A 21,846-nucleotide genomic window follows, 5' to 3' on the forward strand; every position below is an offset into this window, starting at 1 on the left:
ATGGATGATCGAATGTGTTTACTTTTAATTCTGTAAAAGCAATAAAGAGTTGTTTGAAAACAAATAAGTGAACCTTTGAATCTTTGATTGGGAAAAGGGGAAGGGAGAGGGAAGCACCAGAGAGATATTCTGTAATGATCAATAAACCAATTGTTTGGAAGCAAATGACCTTGAGAGCAGAATTAGTCCATTCAGCCCATTGAGTCTGCTCCAACATTCCACCATGGCTGATTTGTGATCCCTCTGAACCCTATTCTCCTGTCTTCTCCCCATATCCTTTCACGCCCTGATTAATGAAGAGCCTGTCAGCCTCCATTTTAATTATACCCAATATCTTGGTCTCCACGGTTGTCCATGGAAGTGAATTCCACAGATTCGCCACCCTCTGGCTGAAGAGTCGCTCCTCATCTCTGTTTCTGCCAGGCACTCCGATTTCCTCCTGCATCCCAAAGACGTGCTGGTTGTAAACTGGTTGTTGTAGAGTCCTCCTCTGTGTCGGTAACTAGCAGGAGTACTGAGGTAGTGTTCATGGGTACGGTGTCCACTCAAAAATCGTATGGCAAAGGGGAGGAAGCTGTTCCTGAATCAGTGAGTGTGTGTCTTCAGACAAATTGTCCCTCCTTTCTGGTAGCAGCAATGAGAAGAGGCTGGTGGGGCCCTTAATGATGGACACTGTCTTTTTGAGGCACCGCTCCTTGAAGATGTCCTGGATAATATGGAGGCTGGAGCACACGATGGAGCTGACTAATTTTATAACTCTCTGTAGCTTACTTAAGCTCTCCTGTATCATACCGGATTTAGTATGTATTTGGTTTTAAGGAAGCAAATCGCTCTCAGTTTCGGTGTGCAAACACAAAGTAGATTTTCTTCAATAAGGCCTTTGACAAGGTCCCGCATGGGAGGTTAGTTAGGAAAATTCAGTCGCTAGGTATACATGGAGAGGTGGTAAATTGGATTAGACATTGGCTCAATGGAAGAAGCCAAAGAGTGGTAGCAGAGAATAGCTTCTCTGAGTGGAGTCCTGTGTCTAGTGGTGTGCCACAGGGATCAGTGCTGGGTCCATTGTTATTTGTCATCTATATCAATGATCTGGATGATAATGTGGTAAATTGGATCAGCAAATTTGCTGATGACACAAAGATTGGAGGTGTAGTAGACAGTGAGGAAGGTTTCCAGAGCCTGCAGAGGGACTTGGACCAGCTGGAAAAATGGGCTGAAAAATGGCAGATGGAGTTTAATACAGACAAGTGTGAGGTATTGCATGTTGGAAGGACAAACCAAGGTAGAACATACAGGGTTAATGGTAAGGCACTGAGGAGTGCAGTGGAACAGAGGGATCTGGGAATACAGATAGAAATTCCCTAAAAGTAGTGTCACAGGTAGATAGGGTCGTAAAGAGAGCTTTTGGTATATTGGCCTTTATTAATCAAAGTATTGAGTATAAGAGCTGGAATGTTATGATGAGGTTGTATAAGGCATTGGTGAGGCCGAATCTGGAATATTGTGTTCAGTTTTGGTCACCAAATTACAGGAAGGATATAAATAAGGTTGAAAGAGTGCAGAGAAGGTTTACAAGGATGTTGCCGGGACTTGAGAAACTCAGTTACAGAGAAAGGTTGAATAGGTTAGGACTATTCCCTGGAGCGTAGAAGAACGAGGGGAGATTTGATAGAGGTATATAAAATTATGATGGGTATAGATAGAGTGAATGCAAGCAGGCTTTTTCCACTGAGGCAAGTGGAGAAAAAAACCAACAGGTGCGTCTTTGGATTGTGAGAGGAAACCCGCGCTTTCCGCAGGGAAAATGTACTGGCTCCTTACAGGTGACATCAGAATTCCCAAGCTGTAATAGTGTCACGCCAACTGCTACGCCACCGATAGTGGTTAGTAACGTTCTTACTGTCTGCATTAAACCATCGGACACTTTTAAGATTTTTCCTATTTTTCATGGATCACAGTCCTGGTATTGACACAAAGAAATTAATTAAGGATAGTCAAAATACTAGATGCAAGTCCCTTAGATAGGGTATCTTCTGTGTAGCCTTCTGCCACGGCACAATCTAGTTTTGTGCAGTTTATTAGAGCATGTTGCCAGTCTTTCTTGTGTGACCCCTTCACCATTGGCTCAAAGGAGTTAGCAAACTGTACTGGTAAGTAGCGAAAGGTGAAGACGGCTACAATGCAAATGTGGCAAGTTGGCATGTTCTACTAGAAATTCGAGGGGTTATTTTATCAACATTCTTTCTTTTGTCAAAACCTGTTTAGGGAGTGGAGTTTTTTGATGAGAAGTTGAACTCCTTGTGCATGACGTGGCTGGTGGATCGCGGTGAGTATCGCCTGATGAATCGTTACTTTTGTTGAACGAAAGTCCTTCAAAGTTGTCCATGTCATCTTACTGGTGCTTCCATGATGCTGAGTGACCCTACCAGGTGCCTAACCAAAAATCCTTCATCGTGCTTTGTCACATCCTCAAAGGATTGGGTCAGGCTCAAGACACGACATGCCCCTCACAAAGCCATGCTGACTGTCCCGAATCAGACTATGCTTCTTGTAAATCCTGTCTGTAGGAATCTTCTCCTGTAATTTGCCCACCAGTGAAGTAAAACTGACTGGTCTATAATTCCCAGGGTCATCCCTACTCTCTTTCCTGAACAAGAAAATAACATTTGCCAACTTCCAATCATCTGGTACTTCCTCCGGTGAGGACTGGCCAGTGAGGATGCCCAGATCGTCACTAAAGGTGCAGCAATCTCTTCCCTTGCTTCCCGTAGTAACCCTGGGGTATATCACATCTGGCCCCGGGGACTTATCTATCCTAGGGCTTTTCAAAATTCCAGAACATCCTCTTTCTCAATGTCAACATGTTGCAGCATATCACTGCCCTCGCAAGCATCAAGGTCCCTCTCACTGGTGATTACTAAAGAAAAGTATTCATTGCGGATCTCCCCCAAAGTCCACCGACTCCAAACATTTTGCCTCTTTTAGCTCTGGCCGGCCCAGACTCTCACTCTGGCCATCCTCCTGTTCTTCAAGTTTGTTCTTCTGAATCCAACTCGCCAAGTCCTTCTCGTGGCCCCTCCTAGTTCTCCGAAGTCCATTCTTCACTCCCTTACTGGCCACATTGTAACCCTCTGGAGCCCAGGCTGATCTTTGCATCCTATGCTTCTAGACTAGCTGTTGCGCATCTCTTGTCAAGCATGGCTCCTTCACCCTTCTGTTCTTTCCCTGTCTCAGTGGGACAAAACTCTGCAGAGCTCCATCCAAGTGAAGCCCAAAACAACTTCCACTTTTCAATTGTGTGTTTCTGAGTGCATTCATCACAGTTTGTACTCCCAGATTCCTGCCCAATGTCCAATACCATCATAGTTCAAACACCGGCGTCCCCCTCCCCCCCCCCAGTTATTACTGCTGCAAGCAATCTTGTCGTACTCTTGTACACATGGCAACAAGAAACAGACTTGACTTTGACCAATACGTTTATTTATTTAATTATTCCAGAATAGCATGGAACAGGCCCAACGAGACGCACTGCCCAGCAACCGGCCGATTTAACCCTCGCCTCATCACAGGACAGTTTACAATGACCAATCAGACTACTAAGTAATAAATAATGGTAATCTATTCAAAGTATTTTTTAAGTATCCACTGGGGTGACACAGTGGCGTCTGGTTAGCGCAACACTTTGCAATTGGGTTCGATTCCCACTGCCACCTGTGAGGAGTTTATACGTTCTCAGCCTGACTGCGTGGGTTTCCTCCGGGTGCTCCTGTTTCCTCCCAGAGACCTACTGGTTGGTAGGTTAACTGGACATTGTAAATTGTCCTATAATTAGGCTAGGGTTAATCGGGGGTGGCTCGCAGGGCAAGAAGGCCCTGTTCCACGCTGTATCTCAATAAATAATCAATAATAAATAAGTATATTAAAATGCTACTTTCCAAGTGCATAATTTCCTCCACTGTGTGTAACTTGGTATGGAACTGGTTGACATTTTGAAGAAGGTGGTACGAGCATTTCATTTCGGAACTTTGTATTTTATCAGCAAGGTACATATTTGAAAATCAAGTAGTAACAGCGATCAGATCATTTCTTGACCTGTGAACGCTGTCTTGCAGTGTACGCCATTCGCGAGGCCGCGACCAACAACTTGACCAAGTTGGTGGAGAAGTTTGGCAAAGACTGGGCAGAATCCACCATTGTGCCGAAAGTACTTGCCATGGCCAGTGACCCCAACTACCATCACAGAATGACCACCCTCTTCTGCATTAACGTGAGTATAGCTTTGACAATGTACTTGCCCATGACCAGTGACCCCAACTACCATCACAGAATGACCACCCTGTTCTGCATTAACGTGAGTATAGCTTTGACAATGTACTTGCCCATGGCCAGTGACCCCAACTACCATCACAGAATGACCACCCTGTTCTGCATTAACGTGAGTATAGCTTTGACAATGTACTTGCCCATGGCCAGTGACCCCAACTACCTTCACAGAATGACCACCCTCTTCTGCATTAACGTGAGTATAGCTTTGACAATGTACTTGCCCATGGCTAGTGAGTCCGACTACCATTGCAGAATGACCACTCCGTTCTGCATAACGTGAGTATAACTTTGACAATACTTCCATTACACTTCACAAGCTGCTAAAATATTTCATGAATAAAACGTACAGTAAGAACACACACTAAAGAATAAAGAATTTAACAAAAATACTATGGATTTGTTTAAAATGTTCTTTTAATATATTCTTTGTGAATGTTTAGATTCTGCAAAAAATCAATTAACACTTTGCCAAAGCTGCTCCTTCCAATATTGACATCTGCTTCATACGAGCTTCTGTGCTTTCGTTATTTGCTGAGGTGTAGCGGTGTTTTGTGTTTAATCTGCAAGGTGTCTGGAGTAAAAATTGAGTTGAGGACGAGACTTTTTATGATTTCGTGTGGCAGAGTTCCTAACCGTCCCTGTGGAAATGGACTGATGGTGTTAGCTGAAGGACAACTGATTTAATGACCTGTTGACCCACCAGATGGCTTACAGCTTTCAAGTTTTATTTCTCAAGGGTCTGTTTCCGTGCTGTAGTGGACTATGGCTCTGTCTTTTGCTTAGAGATCTGAGTACCTTGAAATGGACATTATACATTATCTGGCTGAGGGAATTGTAAGTTTTTTGACGCAACTAGTTTCAATTTACAAGTGTACTTAAAGGCCCCCACAGTCATTCCAGTTGCGGAATTAACTTCTTTCCCTGGATTTATTTGATGGGCCTGGGCTTTGCTGGAGTTTGGACAAGGTGAAGGAGAGATTCAGTTGAAATGCCTAGATAAAATGGATGTTTCTAAAAGTGGGTGAGTCTCGGACTGGAGGGCACAGCCTTTGGAACAGAGGGATATCCCTTTAGAATGGAGATGAAGAATTTCTTTAGCCGAAGCGTGGTGAGTCTACAGAATTCATCGCCACAGGCGGTGATGGGAGGCCAAGTAATTGGGTGTATTTAAAGTGGAGCTTGATAGGTTCTGGAGGGTGTCGAGAGGTCTGCACGACCTGGCGTTTTTGCGGTATCCTCAAGGATTTGGCAAGCTGGACTCTCAAGAATGCAGGTGCAGCGGCCGCGACCATTGCTGGGAGTGGACTTCAGGTTGGATGAGAGTGGCCTGAGAGGGGAAAATGAAGTGGTGTTCAGTCGATTTCAACAACGAGCCAGGTTAAAAAGTTTAAAGAGTCGCAGGGGGAAAGACTAACTTCTCTGTGAGGCTTTACACACCTCAGCAGTGAACCGACTGTTACTGTCAGCACTTGTCTCCGCACTGAATTGACTTGCTGGCTGTGCCCTGCGACCATTGGGACCCTGGCTCAGATAAAGTGCTGAACTGGCTCCTTGGCTGTGGACTGCAACCATTGGGCCCCTGGACTGGTTTCACTTCTCTCAGCACAGAACTGATTCCCTTGCTGTGGCCTGCAGCCATCTACTGATCTGAACTGGCTCCCTGCCTGTGGGCCTAATTTCAGTGACCCTGCGGTTCATGTTCTGTTTCTTACTGGTTTACTATTTTTTTTATCCTTGTTTGCCCGATTTGTTCTTTTTGGGCACATTGCGTGTCTGACAGTCTTTGCTGTGTAGGATTCTTTCTTTTTCCATGGATTCTCTTGTGTTTCTTTGCTTTGTGGCTGCCTGCAAGAAGATGAATCTCCTGCTTGTATATGGAGTTCATACTTTGGTAGCAATGTACTTTGAAATTTAGACCTCTGGATCAGCAGGAACACCTCAGAAAGATATGCCTGCACGGGCTGGACCAAAAGAGGGCTAACAGCCTGCGGGTGTGCTCGCTGGGATTCAAACTCATAGGGATGGGCCACAGGCCACATTTACAGTTGAGGTGGCAGTGGAGTTAAATATCGAAGGGAAACAAAGCAAGCCCCAGTCAGTCTGATAAGAAATGCAAGATTATATTTATTTTGGTGTAAGCAACGTTACTAGTAAAGCAAATGAGCTCACAGGAGGGTGATATTGTTACTGTCATAGAGAGGGTTGAATGGCTGAACGATTCACTCAGTGAATGGTGTGGTGGGCGTGGCACCGTAATATTGATTTATTACTGAAATATCGAGGAGGAGGACATTCTGGGACACACCTTACTAATCCACAAGCCTCTACTGGTGAACTTCCAGTAAGATGGCGGTGTGCTGGGGCGCATCGGGTTCTACGGGGCCAGCCAAACATGTTACTATCTTTTGTTTATTTCTTAACAATCTCAAGACCCTGCTGGAAGTTAAGCACTTAAAGAGTGCTGCGGCCTACCCCATCGGCGTAGAAACTGAAGAAGCTGGACTTGGGGCAGATCGTTCTGCTCCCCGCGTCAGAGAGTCAGCAATGTGGTTGGCGTGCAGACTGGCATCGAGCAATTGTCTTAGTCTCTTTTCTTGTGATTGCAAAACCCTGTTGAGCATTGTTAATGTGTAATGCTGCAAGTCTGGTCTTCTGATTTATTGCGGACTACAGGGGCTGGCAGCAGGGGTGACTGACACCCCTGCAGGGTGAGCGGATGTGGCCTCAAGCCATGGGGCCGCCTGTTTGCAGCCACCCAGGAGAGAGGCATCAAGAGCTGGCACTGGAGGTGGTGTAGCACAGCGTTTAAGTTAACGTTGGTGCTGTCCCTCTCCCCCCAAGTGTTTGCTTGGCAGAAGGCAGGATGTATGTGTTCGACTACAGACTGCTGCAACATTCATGGACTCAGGGACTTGGACTATATTTGTTGTGTGACTATATTTTACTGCTATATGTGCCACGTGCTGTGTATGACTGTTGGTACTGTGTTTTGTACCTTGACCCTGAAAGAACACTGTTTCGTTTGGATGTATTCATGGGTATTCATGAATGACAATTAAACTTGAACTTGATGTAAACAGCCAAGAACAGCAAAACATTGGAATATTACCTGCAAGCTGCACACCAACCGGACTTGGAAATATATTGCCATTACTTCTGAAACCCCCTTTTCACTGGGCGTCTCTGGAAATGCAGCCTTTTAGCCCCTCGCAAACAGCCACTGGACTCCGCGGGGAGAAACTTCAGGCTTCGTACATCTGAGGTGTATGTGACTTTGGTCCCGCAAAATCCGTGAGGTTGGGATGTCTCACCTACCCAAACCCCGGTTTGTGTGAATGCTGTGTGATTTACTGCCCTTGGCAATCGCCTGTCAGCAGAAAATAACAGATTGTACACTGCATAGAATTATTCAGGAGTATATTTAAGAATGTTAACTTCAGCAAACAGTTATTAAAGGAAAGAAAGAGAAAAAAAGCAAAAAGGGCCCATTCTACTTAAAAAGTCACGTATACAGTGGAGCTCAAATCTTGAACTTGTCTGTAAATGGTGTGCTGGACCCTCCCTCCATCTGCGTGAAAGCACACAGCACCTTCCGAAGGTCACTGGAAATCCATCTTGAACAAAGAGGCTTTCCCACGGGATTATTGGTCCTTCCTCCTTGAAGCCATTCATCTGCAGAAAGCACCCTCATCGTCCACCATCTTTCCTCCTGTCTTCTCCCAGCTCCGGCCAAACAAAGACCTCTCTGCCCAGTAATCTCTAGCACCTTCTCCCAATTCTACCATCCTGATTGGATGACACCTCATTCCTCAGCTCAGACCCAAACAGGCTGAAAGCAGAACAGATTGCTCTTACAGAACTGCTAAAATGAAATGCCTACAGCATAGCAGTAAAAATCTGAACCAGGGCATTGACACTGACTGGGTCAGAATCCTGGATCACCCACCCTAACTGCATTGTGGGTGCACCCACACCTCAAGGGCTGCAGCCCACCACAAAGGAATTAAATACCACTTCAACCTGCGATGCCCACACATTCCTTGGAGGAATATGCAAAAAGAGCTTCAAGTAACAGAGTACAGGTAGTCCCTAGGAGTGGTCACATGTGACAGCTCTCCCAGTATTCAGCATGAGGTACAGGAGCAAGGATATCAGAATCAGGTTTAACGTCACCGGCATAATGTTGTGAAATTTGCTGTCTTTGTGGCAGCAGCACAGTGCAACACATGATAACAGAGAAAACTGTGAATTACAGTAAATATATAAAATAATAGTGCGGAAACAGAAATAAAAAGTAGTGAAGTAGAGCATGGGTTCAGTGTCCATTCAGAAATGGCAGAGGGGAAGAGACTGTTCTGGAATCGCTGAGTGTGTGCTTTCAGGCTTCTGTGCCTCCTTCCTGAGGGTAGCAGTGAGAAGAGGGCATGTCCTGGGTGGCGGGGTCCTTCACCATGGATGCCGCCTTTTTGAGGCATCGCTCCTCAAAGATGTCCTGGATATGAAGCAGAAAGGCAAAACACAGTTGTGCGATTTATCAGGTTATAGCAGTACAGAACCTCAACTTCTCTGATATCAGCACGAACTATTTCAAAGGGAATGGCCCAAAGGAGGGGGGATCCAGGAAAACTTCGTGAGAAACAGAGTGAGAGAAGGACGTGGCTGGAAAACTCGAGCAGGGCAAGAAACCGAGTTATTAGGAGTCTTCAGTGGGGTTGGATATGGATATGTTTCCAAGGCCTGATGAAATGTATCCTTGGCTGTTATGGGAAGGAAGGGCTGAGCTCCCAAGGTCTCTTTGAGAGTTTAGTGAAACCCTCTCTCATTGCTCCCCCTCCGTGATCTCTGCTTCCCTTCGACGGGAGTCAGTGAAACCTTCTCTCACTCTGTGATATCTGCTCAGCTCTTTACTTTATCCCTCCCCCCTCCTGGTTTCACCCAGCATCTTGTATTTCTTTCTCCACTCACCTTCCACTCCCCCCCCACAACTTTTAAATCTACTCATCTTTTTTCTCCGCTCCTGCCGAAGGGTCTCGGCTGGAAATGTCGACTGTACTCTTTTCCAGCGATGCTGCCTGGCCTGCAGAGTTCCTCCAGCATTTTGTGTGTGTTCAAGGATCCTGGTAGTTTAAAATCCTAAATTGTCACAGAACAGGTGGCAGGTAACTGGATCCCAGCAGTATGGTGCCGTTCTTCAACGAAGGCAGCAACTGGTAACTACAGAGCTGTGAATCTAACATCAGTGGTAGAAAGGGTGTTGTAAAAAGTCTCGAGGGACGGGATTCAGCTGCATTTGGGCAGAGCTTCATCAGAAATGGTCAGCGTGCAAGTGGTGATTCTGTCGGCCAGTTTGAGTTTCTTGGAGTTACGGGTGTACTCATGCAGTTGGTGTTGTCTACAGGGACTTTGGTAAATATTTTGACAAAATCTCCAAATGAGCAAGAGACCGAGGGATCCGAAGTAACTTCACAAATTGGGTTCAAGGTTGATTTGCTGATCAGCTTTTGTGATTACCCCGTGGCGTACCACAGGAATCTGTGCTGGAACTCTCCTGTAAATGATTTGGATGTGGCTGGAAGTTTAGAAGATGACATAAAAATGTGAGCTTTGTCTTGCAGCGTTAGTGCTAATGATGGTGAATTGGTTAGTTGGCAAACTGGGCAGAGCAATTGTACCTAGAACATAGAACGTTAAAGCACTGTGTTAAAGTGCTGTGCTGATCTTTTAACCTACTCTGAGATCAATCTAACCGTTCCCTCCTACATAGCCCTCCATTTTTCTGTCATCTGTGTGCCTATCTAAGAATTTGTCAAATGCCCCAATGCATCTGCCTCTACCATCACGCCTGGCGGGGATTCCACACACCCACCCACTCTGTGTGTGTGAAACAAAAATCTTACCTCTGTACCTTCCTCCAATCATCTCAAAATTATGCCTCTGGTATTGGCCATTTCTGCCTTGGGAAAAAGTCTCTGGCTGTCCACTCTATCCACACCTCTCATCCTCCTGCACTCCAAACAGAAAAAGCCCCAACTCACTCAACCTTTCCTCATAAGACACGCTCTCTAATGCAGGCAGCCTCCTGGCAAGTCTCCCCTGTGTCCCCTCTGGATCTTCTCCATGCTTCCTATGACAAGAAGGAAGAAAAAGAAAAAATTTAAAGAAAAACTGGATAGGTATATGGACAGGAAAGGAATGGAGGGTTATGGGCTGAGTGCAGGTCGGTGGGATTAGGTGAGAGTGGAGTTCGGCACGGACGAGAAGGGCCGAGATGGCCTGTTTCCGTGCTGTAATTGTTGTATGGTTCTACAAGTCACTTATAAATCAATAGCATCATAACATTTTAAGTAACATTTGGATATTAAACACACAGCACGTATTTTCCCCGCATGAGCATATAAATTCATTACAACACACCAATATCGCTGATTCAGTGGGAGCCCTGGGCTTGTTTCCCTGCAACAAGACGGTCCTATCACGGGCTGATGGGAGTCAGCGATACTCGAAGGAGGTTCCTTCTGTCCAGTCTTTTCCGCAATTTAGTTTTTGTTGCATTCATTGCAGAGATATGTTGGAAATGGAAGCACCGTTTTCAGTGCTTTCATGGCTATCTCAGGATATTTAGCCTTGACTTTGATCCAAAATGTCGCCAGAGATGTTATGTCAAACATACTTTTCAGCCCGCCGTCATTTGCAAGCTCGAGGAGCTGATCTTATTCCCGTGCTGACATGGATGACGTGCGAGTAATGACCTCGCGTGTGTTCAAGCTGAACAGTGGGTGAGAGGGAATGAGGAAAGGTGCAGCGACTCCTATCGCCAAATCATGTCGTTTCCTCGCGGCCCGGTAGCACATGCTTTGTGGCTTGGTACTGGTCCGCAGCCCGGTGGTTGGGGACTGCTGCGCTAGGGAAATTCTAAGCAGTTTCTAGAGTAGGTTACCTGGTCGGCACAACATTGTGGGCCGAAGGGCTTGTAATGCGCTGTGAATTTCTGTGTTCGGAAACATGTGGTTAAACCTCCCAGCCCTCTCGTGCTTTCCCACTTATTTCTGCCTTCTCTGCTTACCGGACCTGCCTGTTCAGTGAGTTTGACATAGAATTCTGAGTTAACACCTGCTACACTAGTATCCTGTGTCCCAGCCCTGCTGCCTCACCAGCTTAAACCCTCCCAAAGTGCTCGAGCAAAGGTATGGATAAAAGGGACGCACAGAGGCGGTTTCCAATAGCGCAAGAGTCTGGGGCCAGAGGGCACAGCCTCAGAATAGAAGGACATCCCTTTACAGCAGAAGTGAGGAGGAATTTCTTTAGCCAGAGGGTACTGAATCTGTGGAATTCATTGTCACAGACGGCTTTGGAGGCCAAGTCATTGAGTATATTTAAAGTGGAGGTTGATAGATTCTTGATTTGTTAAGGGCGTGAAAGGATACGGGAGGAGGCAGAAGAATGGGGTTGGGAGGAAAAATAAATCAGCCATGATGGAATGGCAGAGAGACTCATAGAAACAAAGAAAACCTACAGCACAATACAGGCCCTTCGGCCCACAAAGCTGTGCCGAGCATGTCCCTACCTTAGAAATTACTCCGCTTACCTATAGCCCTCTATTTTTCTAAGCTCCATGTATCCATTCAAGTGTCTCTTCAAAGACCCGATCGTTTCCGCCTCCACCGCCGCCTCTGGCAGCCCATCCCGTACACTCACCACTCTCTGCATAAAATAAACTTGCATTGAAACATAGAAAACCACAGCACAATACAGGCCCTTCAGCCCGCAAGGTTGTGCCAAACATGTCCCTAACTTAGAAATTACTCAGCTTACCTGTAGCCACCTATTTTGCTAAGCTCCATGTACCTATCCAAAAGTCTCTTAAAAGACTCTATCGTATCTGGCTCCACCACCGATGCCGGTAGCCCATTCCACACACTCACCACTCTCTGAGTAAAAAACTTACCCCTGACATTTCCTCTGTCCCTACTCCCCAGCACCTTAAACCTGTGTCCTCTTGTGGCAACCATTTCAGACCTGGGAAAAAGGCTCTGACTATCCACATGATCAATGCCTCTCATCATCTTACACACCTGTATCAGGTAACCTCTCATCCTCCATCGTTCCAAGGAGAAAAGGCCGAGTTCACTCAACCCATTCTCATAAGTCATGCTCCCCAATCCAGGCAACATCCTTGTAAATCTCCTCTGCACCCTGTCTATGGCTTCCACATTCTTCTTGTAGTGAGGCGACCACAGTACTACAAGTGGGGTCTGACCAGGGTCCTATATAGCTGCAACATTACCTCTCGGCTTCTAAATTCAGTTCCATGATTGATGAAGGCCAATACACTGTATGCCTTCTTAACCACAGAGTCAACCTGCGCAGCAGCTTTGAGCGTCCTATGGACTCGGACCCCAAGATCACTCTAATCCTCCACACTGCCAAGAGTTTTACCATTAATACTATATTCTGCCATCATATTTGACCTACCAAAATGAACCACTTCACACTTATCTGGGTTGAATTCCGTCTGCCACTTCTCAGCCCAGTTTTGCATCCTATCAATGTCCCGCTCTAACCTCTGACAGCCTTCTACACTACCCACAACACCTCCAACCTTTGTGTCTCAGCAAACTTACTAAGCCATCCCTCCACTTCCACTTCCTCATCCAGGTCATTTATAAAAATCACGAAGAGTAAGGGTCCCAGAACAGATAACTGAGGCCGACCTCCATGCAGAATATGACCTGCCTACAACCACTCTTTGCCTTCTGTGGGCAAGCCAGTTCTGGATCCACAAAACAATGTCCCCTTGGATTCCATGCCTCCTTACTTTCTGAATAAGCCTTGCATGGGGTACCTTATTAAATGCCTTGCTGAAATCCATATACACTACGTCTACTGCTCTTCCTTCATCATTGTGTTTAGTCACATCCTCAAAAAATTAAATCAGGCTTGTAAAGCACGACCTGCCCTTGACAAAGCCATACTGACTATTCCTAATCATGTTATACCTCTCCAAATGTTCATAAATCCTGCCTCTCAGGATCTTCTCCATCAACTTACTGAGGTAGGACTCTTTGGTCTATAACTTCCAGGGCTATCTCTACTCCCTTTCTTGAATAAAGGAACAATATCGGCAACCCTCCAATCCTCTAGAACCTCTCCCATCCCCATTGATGATGCAAAGATCATCACCAGAGGCTCAACAATCTCCTCCCTCGCCTCCCACGGTAGCCTGGGGTACATCTCATATAGTACTAGCGATTTATCCAACTTGATGCTTTCCAAAAGCTCCAGCACATCCTCTTTCTTAATATCTACATGCACAAGCTTTTCAATCTGCTGCAAGTCATCACAACAATCACTAAGATCCTTTTCTATAGTGAATACGGAAGTATTCATTAAGTACCTCTGCTATTTACTCTGGTTTCATACATACTTTCCCACTGTCACACTTGATAGGTCCTATTCTTTCACGTCTTATCCTCTTGCTCTTCACATACTTGTAGAATGCCTTGGGGTTTTCCTTAACCCTGCCTGCCAAGGCCTTCTCATGGCCTCTTCTGGCTCTCCTAATTTCCTTCTTAAGCTCCTTCCTATTAGCCTTGTGCTGTGGTAAAGGAGATAGAATTATGATCACTATCTCCAAAATGCTCTCCCACTGAGAGACCTGACACCTGACCAGGTTCATTTCCGAATACCAGATAAAGTACAGCGTCTTCTCTTATAGGCTTATCTACATATTGTGTCAAGAAACCTTCCTGAACACACCTAACAAATTCCACCCCATCTTAAACCCCTTGCTCTTGGAATCCACCAATCGATATTTGGGAAATTAAAGCCTCCCATCATGACAACTCTGTTATTATTACACCTTTCCAGGATCTGTTTCCCTATCTGCTCCTCGATATCCCTGTTACTATTGGGTGGCCTATGAAAAACACCCAGTAAAGTTATTGACCCCTTTCTGTTCCTAACCTCCACCCACAGAGACCCCGTAGACAATCCCTCCATGGCGTCCACCTTTCCTGCAGCTGTGACACTATCTCTGATCAACAGTGCCACGCCCCCACCTCTTTTGCCTCCCTCCCTGTCCTTGTTGAAACATCTAAAACCCAGCAGTTGAAGTAACCATTCCTGTCCCTGAGCCATCCAAGTCTCTAATGGCCACCACATCATATCTCCAAGTACTGATCCACGCTCAAAGCTCATCCGCTTTGTTCACAACACTCCTTGCGTTAAAATAGACGTATCTCAAACATTCGGTCTGAGAGCATCCTTTCTCTATCACCTGCCTATCCTCCCTCTCGCACTGTCTACAAGCTTTCTCTATTTGTGAGCCAACCCCCTCTTCCCTAGTCTCTTCAGTTCGGTTCCCAGCCCCCAACCATTCTAGTTTAAACTCTCCCCAGCAGGCTTAGCAAACCTCCCTGCCAGGATATTGGTCCCCCTCAGATTGGAGTGCAACCCGTCCTTTTTGTACAGGGCACACCTGCCCCAAGAGAGGTCCCAATGATCCAGAAATCTGAATCCCTGCCCCCTGCTCCAATCCCTCAGCCACGCATTTATCCTCCACCTCATTAACCACTGACATCTCCTCTGTACCCACTCCCAAGCACCTTAAAACTATGCCCTCTCGTTCTAGCCATTTCAGCCCTGGGAAAAAGCGTCTGACTATCCACACAATCAATGCCTCTCATTATCTTGTTCACCTCTATCAGGTCTCCTCTCATCCTCGTTCGCTGCATAGAGAAAAGGCCGAGTTCACTCAACCTATTCTTATAAAGCATGCTCCACAATCCAGGCAACATCCTTGTAAATCTCCTCTGCACCCTTTCTATGGCTTCCACGTCATTCCTGTAGTGAGGCAACTAGAATTGAGAACAGTACTCCAAGTGGGGTCTGACCAGGGCCCTATATAGCTGTAACATTATCTCTCGGCTCTTAAACTCAATCCCACGATTGATGAAGGTCAATGCACCGTATGCCTCCTTAACCGCAGAGTCAACCGCATAGCAGCTTTGAGTGTCCTACGGACTCTGACCAGAAGATTCCTCTGATCCTCCACAGTGCCAGGAGTCTGAGCACTAATGCTATATTCTGCCATCATATATGACTTGATAGCCGAATTCCGCTCTTGCGTCTTATAATCCTGGTTCCCTCTTGGCTCGGGTCACCTTGTCATGGAAGAGATTCCAGTGATGCTGTCTGCTCTGCACCCACACTTTGTACATTTCAGCCGTCCTGCCTTCCTGTTTCTAAACTCGCTCGTACATGGCAGAAGGGGTAGTCCAGCGATTACAATATACCAGCACTTCTTCTTTACAACTTATCTATTGATCTGTAAATCTCTGTTGCAGGACCTCATCTCTCTCCTTGCGGATGATCATTGGTGCCAGTGTGGACTATGCCTTTTTATCATGGGGCAAAATACATTCTGAGCGTCGCACAAATCAGATCGATGATCTTTTCTTCAGTCTTGCTTCGTGAAGGTCGGGGCTGTGAATGAACGTTTGCATTTTCTGCTGGTTTTTTTTAGGTGTTGTCTGAAGCCTGTGGCCAAGAAATCACAGCAAAGCACATGCTGCCGACGGTTCTCCAGATGGCAGGCGATCAGGTGGCAAACATTCGCTTCAACGTGGCTAAAACATTGCAGAAAATAGGACCGGTTTTAGATGCCGGGTAAGTATTTGAGTTGGGGCTTATAACCCGGCCTGTGGAGAATGTTTCACCTCCAGTTTGGAATGGAAATTGAGACGCCACTGTGGTGGCGTTTAGTGATGGAGTCGCACCGTCTTTTGTACCCACAGGTCCAATCCGGCCAAGACCACCGTCTCTGCCGGTCCCATCGTCCCAGGTTCTCAACCTGGGGTTCATGGACCCCTAGCATAATGATCCATGGCACCAAAATAGTTGTGCACCCTTGCTCTAAACCTTTCCTGCCCGCGTACCTGTCCTTATTGAAGTTGTTAATGTGCCTGCCTCAACCAGTTCCTCTGGCAGCTCATTCCATGTACCGCGTGGGGGAGGGGCATAAACTTAACCCTCGAGCCTCCCCCTCCCCTGTGGTGTTTGCCTCACTTTCCTGCTTGACCTTGATCCTTTGGTACCCTTAAACGATCTTCTTCTCTATCCAGAGGTTAAGGCCATAAGACACAGGAGCAGAACCAGGCCGTTCGGCCCATCGATATTGCACGGCCATTCTATCATGGCTGATTTATTATTCCCCTCAACCCCACTCGCCTGCCTTCTCCCCTTTTTTTTAAAGAAAAGACATCCTCGCCAAGAACATTTAGTAGCCCGTTTCTACCCTCCAAATTACCTGTTTAAGGTCTCTCCACTGCCTTTGTATTCCAAGGGCCTCATTTTACTACAGCTTTCCCAAGCAATGCGCAATATTCCTTTGGGTTCTGGATATAGTCAGTTGTACTGTATAGAAGCATGACCTCTTGTCCATTGCATCTATACTGACAATTACTCCTTGCTATAGTAAACCCACTCAGCCACACTAACTCCACATCCCTCTGTCTTGCTCACTGAACCTGTAGAACAGGCCCATTGGCCCACAATGTTGTGCCAAACTAATTCTTCCTTTTCAGTCCGGACGAAGGGTCTGGGCCCGAAACGTCACCTGTTTATTCATTTCCATAGGTGCTACCTGACCTGCTGAGGTCCTCCAGCATTTTGTGTGTGTTGCTCTGGGTTTCCAACACCTGCAGACTTTATAAATAAAGCAGCGCCTAATTGAACCGTGTCCTTTTGCCCGCATGTGGCCGATATCCTCCATTCTCCGCACGTTCATTTGCCTGTCTAACAGTGTCTTAAATACTTCAACGCTCACACAAAACGCTGGAGGAACTCAGCAGATCAGGCAGCGTCCATGGAAATGAATAACCATCGACGTTTCAGACCGTGACCCTTCATTGGATCGTAAACAGTTGTTTCTTGTTTCATACCTGCATCCACTTCCACCAGACCCGTCGGTGTGTTCCAGGTACTCAAATCCTCAGCACATCTTTGAGCTGTTCTCTTCTGGCTCTTACATCTCAACTGTGAGCCGTCTGCCTTTGCCTCAGAATTTTGTAAACTTCTGTCAACTCGTCCCTCCCTCAGACTCCATCACCCTGGAGAAAGCAACCTCTCCGGTAACATCTGCAGTACCAGCCAGCATGTCTTCTGTACCTTTTTCAGATCCTTTAAAGGGGAGGCCAGAGCTGAATTCAGTACTCCAAATGTGACCTAACCAGAGATTTATCACAGGCAACGTCCTGTAAACATCTTCTGTACCTTCTCCAAAGTATCCACACCCTTTAAAGGGGAGGCCAGAGCTGAATTCAGTACTCCAAAAGAGACGTAAGCAGAGATTTGTCACAGGCAACGTCCTGTAAACATCTTCTATACCTTCTCCAAAGTCTCTACACCCTTTAAAGAGCTGGCCAGAGCTGAATTCAGTACTCCAAATGTGACCTAACCAGAGGTTTATCACTGGCAACGTCCTGTAAACATCTTCTATGCCTTCTTCAAAGTCTCCACACCCTTTAAAGGGGAGACCAGAGCTGAATTCAGTACTCCAAATGTGACCTAACCAGCGGTTTGTCACAGGCAACGTCCTGTAAACATCTTCTGTACCTTCTTCAAAGTTTCCACGCCCTTTAAAGGGGAGACCAGAGCTGAATTCAGTACTCCAAATGTGACCTAACCACAGGTTTATCAAGTGACTGTCCAGGTTTTTGTTCCGGCCTGCACCACCACCACCTCCTTTGGCAGCTCAGCTACCAACTCCTGCATGAAAACTTTGCTCCTCCAATCTTCTTCAATACATCTTCCCTCTCTCCTTCAACCACTGATGGATAAATCCTGGTTAGAAGTGAAAACCGCACAGTGAGATTTCAGTTAACGCCACCACCATCTTCATCAGCATGTGACGTGGGCGATCGTGGTCTCTCCATGGCCACGGTTGTTCTTGGCAAATTATCCTGCAGAACTGGTTTGTGCCATTGACGCCTTCTGGGCCGTGTGTGTTTTTACAAGACGAGGTGACCCCCCCACCCCCCAGCCATTATCAGTGCTCTTCAGAGATTGTCTGCCCGGCATCAGTGGTCGCACAACCGGGAGTTGTGATCTGCACCGGCTGCACACATGACCGTCCACCATCTGCTCCCACGGCATCGCGTGACCCTGATCAGGTGGGGGGTCTTAAGCAGGTGTTGCACCTTGCCCAAGGGTGACCTGCAGGTCTGCGGAGGGAAGGAGCACCCTGCACCTCCTTTGGTAGCAACGTATCTCCACCCCGCCAACCCGTCCGGTGAACGATTTTTGTGAAATTGTGCGTTTGTGATTTGATTGGAATTTGTGTGGAAAGCAATAACAGACGGATTGCATTAAAAGGAAGAATATGCATTCAGTGCCCCCTCTCTTCAACGGCATAAAAATGCGGCATCCAAATTATTCTCCTTTTGCATCCACTAACCCAAATGAGCTCAGCTGCAGTTTCTGACCGTAGTCTGCTAGTTGAGCTCTGACCCGTATCTGGCCAGTAAACGATCAGTTGTGGTAGTGGGAGCCTGCGTGAGAGGCAGAAAGAGGAGATTTTAATCTGGGTAATATCCAGTATCGCTTTAGATTTAAGTGAATGTGCTGCTGTCTTCTTTTGAAGGTCACAGGTACTAAAAATTGCTTTTAAATCACAGCACTTTACAGAACAAGTTCAAACCAATACTGGAGAAATTGGGTCAGGACCAAGATATGGACGTAAAGTACTTTGCGCAGGAAGCCATGACTGGTAAGTTGTGGCTTTGGACCCAGCTCGGTACGAGCACAAGCATTCTCCCTTCAAGCAGTTGTGGCCTGCATTGTCCTAGAGTCTGTCACTGGGACTCTGAAGATGAGCACAAGACAAGATGGGTGTCTGCTGGGATCCTGCTGTGGGGGCACTGATGGTAGAAAAGGCTCTTTAAGCTAAAGATGTGTGCTTTGTAATCTGCACATGTAACGAGTGAGGGTCGGGGAAAAACATGCAGTCCTCAGCACGTTCATTAAAGGGGATAAAACACAAATTATGGATTCAAAACTCTGAACCAGCAAGAGGGTTATTCGAGCTGCTGGAACAATGCCGTGATATTTGGAACTGATTCCAGTTAAAGGGATTTACTAATTGTTCAGAATTATAAACCTTGTTACAGAGCCAAGCATGAAGTTCTCAGTTCTGTCTCTTACTTGCCTCCCTGTTTCTGTAAGCTGAATATTTTAAGAACCAATCCAGAGTTTTGAGTACAATCCTCAGTAAAGAGTTCTGTGTTTATATTAGGTGATTCTTAGGGTTTAGGAACGGGTGTTAAAATCTAGTGCCAGACATCCCACCCTGCAAAACCTCATTTCAGGGAGGTAGCACCATCAATTTGCAGGAGACTTTCGGGAGAGGTGGGATGTCTGCAATAGAGTAGCCATTAGCAGCTAGCCAGCTAGTTTAAATAATGTTAGTTATGTTAATGAATGAATGACACCTGTTAAACTCACCTCAACACGTCTTTTACAGTCTTAACCCACCATGGGCAAGAGAAACGTCATTGTTGCAATCAGTGCAGCGAGCAACACTGTCATTATTTTGACCCCTGTTAGGCAGGAGTACACTTTAGTGTAGTCTGGGGTGATGTATGTTTTCCATTTTTTTTGGAACACTCTGCATGGCGGGCTCTTGCTCACACTCTCTCTCTCTCTCTCTCTCTCTCTCTCTCTCTCTCTCTCTCTCTCTCACATGGTCGCTCGCGCGCTCTCAAGCACTCTTGCTTGCTTTCTCGCTCGCTCTCTCACTCGTGTGCTCTCGCTTGCTCTCTCTTGCGCTCACGCTCTCTTGCTTTCTCTCGCTCACTCTCAAAAAAATTGATTTCCATGATATTGTATATAATTTGTGGGCATCAGGGAGCCGCTATTCATATCCGGGAGCCTCCCGGAACTTCCGGGAGAGGTGGCATGTCTGTAGTGCTACCATTCAATAGGTCTTATAGTGACTGAGGCCTCCGTCGGTCGGAGTCGACCATGGATGTTGTGTCCTAGCTGTCCAGATACACAAGACTGGGCAGTACGATATGGAGAGCAAGCTGTTGCCCCATGTAGCAAGCTCCCCGTCTGCACGCACCCAAAGGAGTGGCAGATTGAGTTTGGTACCAGGAGCACCACAGGAGTTGTCAGTCAGCGTAGGACTGCCTTAGGGACTCCAGCTCCGGGTTTACTCCCGAAGCCTTCCCTGTGAGTGGGTACAGCCGCAAGGCAGCAGAGGTTTGAGATCCGAATTTTCCTTCTCCTAGATGAGCTGACGAGTCCCATCTGCTCGAATAGGTCTTGAAGCAACAGGAATTAAGAGTTGGCAATTGTATGAATTCACTTGCAATATTTTAGAAATGACATACTCCATCGCTAGAATTCCCACAAGTTGTCGTCATAGCTTACAGATAGATGCGTGTTCTGATTATCTTCAGAAACGTTCCCATTTTGTCTCCTTTTAATATCTAATCTGTATGTTTTCCTTCTTATCTAGTGCTTGCCTTATCGTAGAAAGGAGTGAAGAAACGGCTGTCCAGACTTGCAACGAGATCTGCCGCTGACATCTTTGAAAACCTTCTTCACTCTCTCTTTGTACCGTATAGGAAAAAGGAAAGTTACGTCACATCCGGAGTTTTTCCAGTTGGCGGACGATTTCCCTCCACGCCTCTCTGACGTAGTGGGGAACTGCGTACGAGACAAGTTACAGCAGTGGTTTGCCATTGCCTTCTGCCGGGTGAGTTTCCAAAGAGATCACCAGCTCGTAACCCAGCATGGATGGAAAGCGTGCAGGGGAGCCGGCTGGATTCAAACTCGGGGTGACGCCACTACAGCATCAGCCGGGTCAGCCTACTGTATGATATGGGGACTACTTTATGTTGTAGTAACACATCGCTGCACGCGCTGTTAGGCGCACATTGATACGTATGTGTGTGTTCTGCATCGTTTTCTACTGGTAAAGAACCATGAAACTTCGCTCCTGTCTCCAGCATTTTTATTAATAGCATTGTTGTGTAGCCAGGCCACACACACAACACTCTTTAAAGAATTACCCCTGGAAATGTAAACGTCTCATACGTAGTGTCACCGGATTTTAGCTGCCTTGTAGATTCTAGTTCTGCAGTCTTTCTGCTGTCTCAATTTAGCTTGAGATATCAAGCTGTCTACTCCCCCTATTTATTTTCATTGACTGTAGTGTACCCAGTGGCATTGTGTATCCGATGGGTTTAACTGTTAACAAAGATGTGAGGTTATTAGCTTTGCTGCTCTGTCGACAGTCACTTGTATCCAGCATGCCTCCTCCTCCTTTCCCAAAACACCTTCGCTTGTATTCCCAGCATCCAGTGGCAAATGCTTGAATTAAAACTGAAGATGTTGTCCAATCTGAAACTGTTCTCGGATGGGGTGGCAGAGGAGGGGCCCAGTGAGGGGCCCACGTTGGATGGGCCTTGGCTTGGGGAAGTGGTCCACATTAATGGGTCCTGACCCTGATGTAGG

General features: G+C 46.5%; 1 protein-coding gene across 1 annotated transcript in view; it reads left to right on the plus strand.

The window, feature by feature from the left end:
- The window catches only part of LOC140203645 (serine/threonine-protein phosphatase 2A 65 kDa regulatory subunit A beta isoform-like), a 55,206-nt gene that overhangs the window by 25,847 nt on the left and 7,513 nt on the right, over window positions 1-21,846 (plus strand). Inside the window, exons 11-14 of the mRNA XM_072269693.1 lie at window positions 2,266-2,326; window positions 4,113-4,267; window positions 15,851-15,993; window positions 19,002-19,093. Of these exons, the coding sequence (XP_072125794.1) occupies window positions 2,266-2,326; window positions 4,113-4,267; window positions 15,851-15,993; window positions 19,002-19,093 (451 nt within the window). The remainder of the gene's footprint in view (window positions 1-2,265; window positions 2,327-4,112; window positions 4,268-15,850; window positions 15,994-19,001; window positions 19,094-21,846) is intronic.

This window comes from Mobula birostris, chromosome 10 (assembly GCF_030028105.1).
Source record: "Mobula birostris isolate sMobBir1 chromosome 10, sMobBir1.hap1, whole genome shotgun sequence".
In the NCBI taxonomy this organism is placed as follows: Eukaryota; Metazoa; Chordata; class Chondrichthyes; order Myliobatiformes; family Myliobatidae; genus Mobula; species Mobula birostris.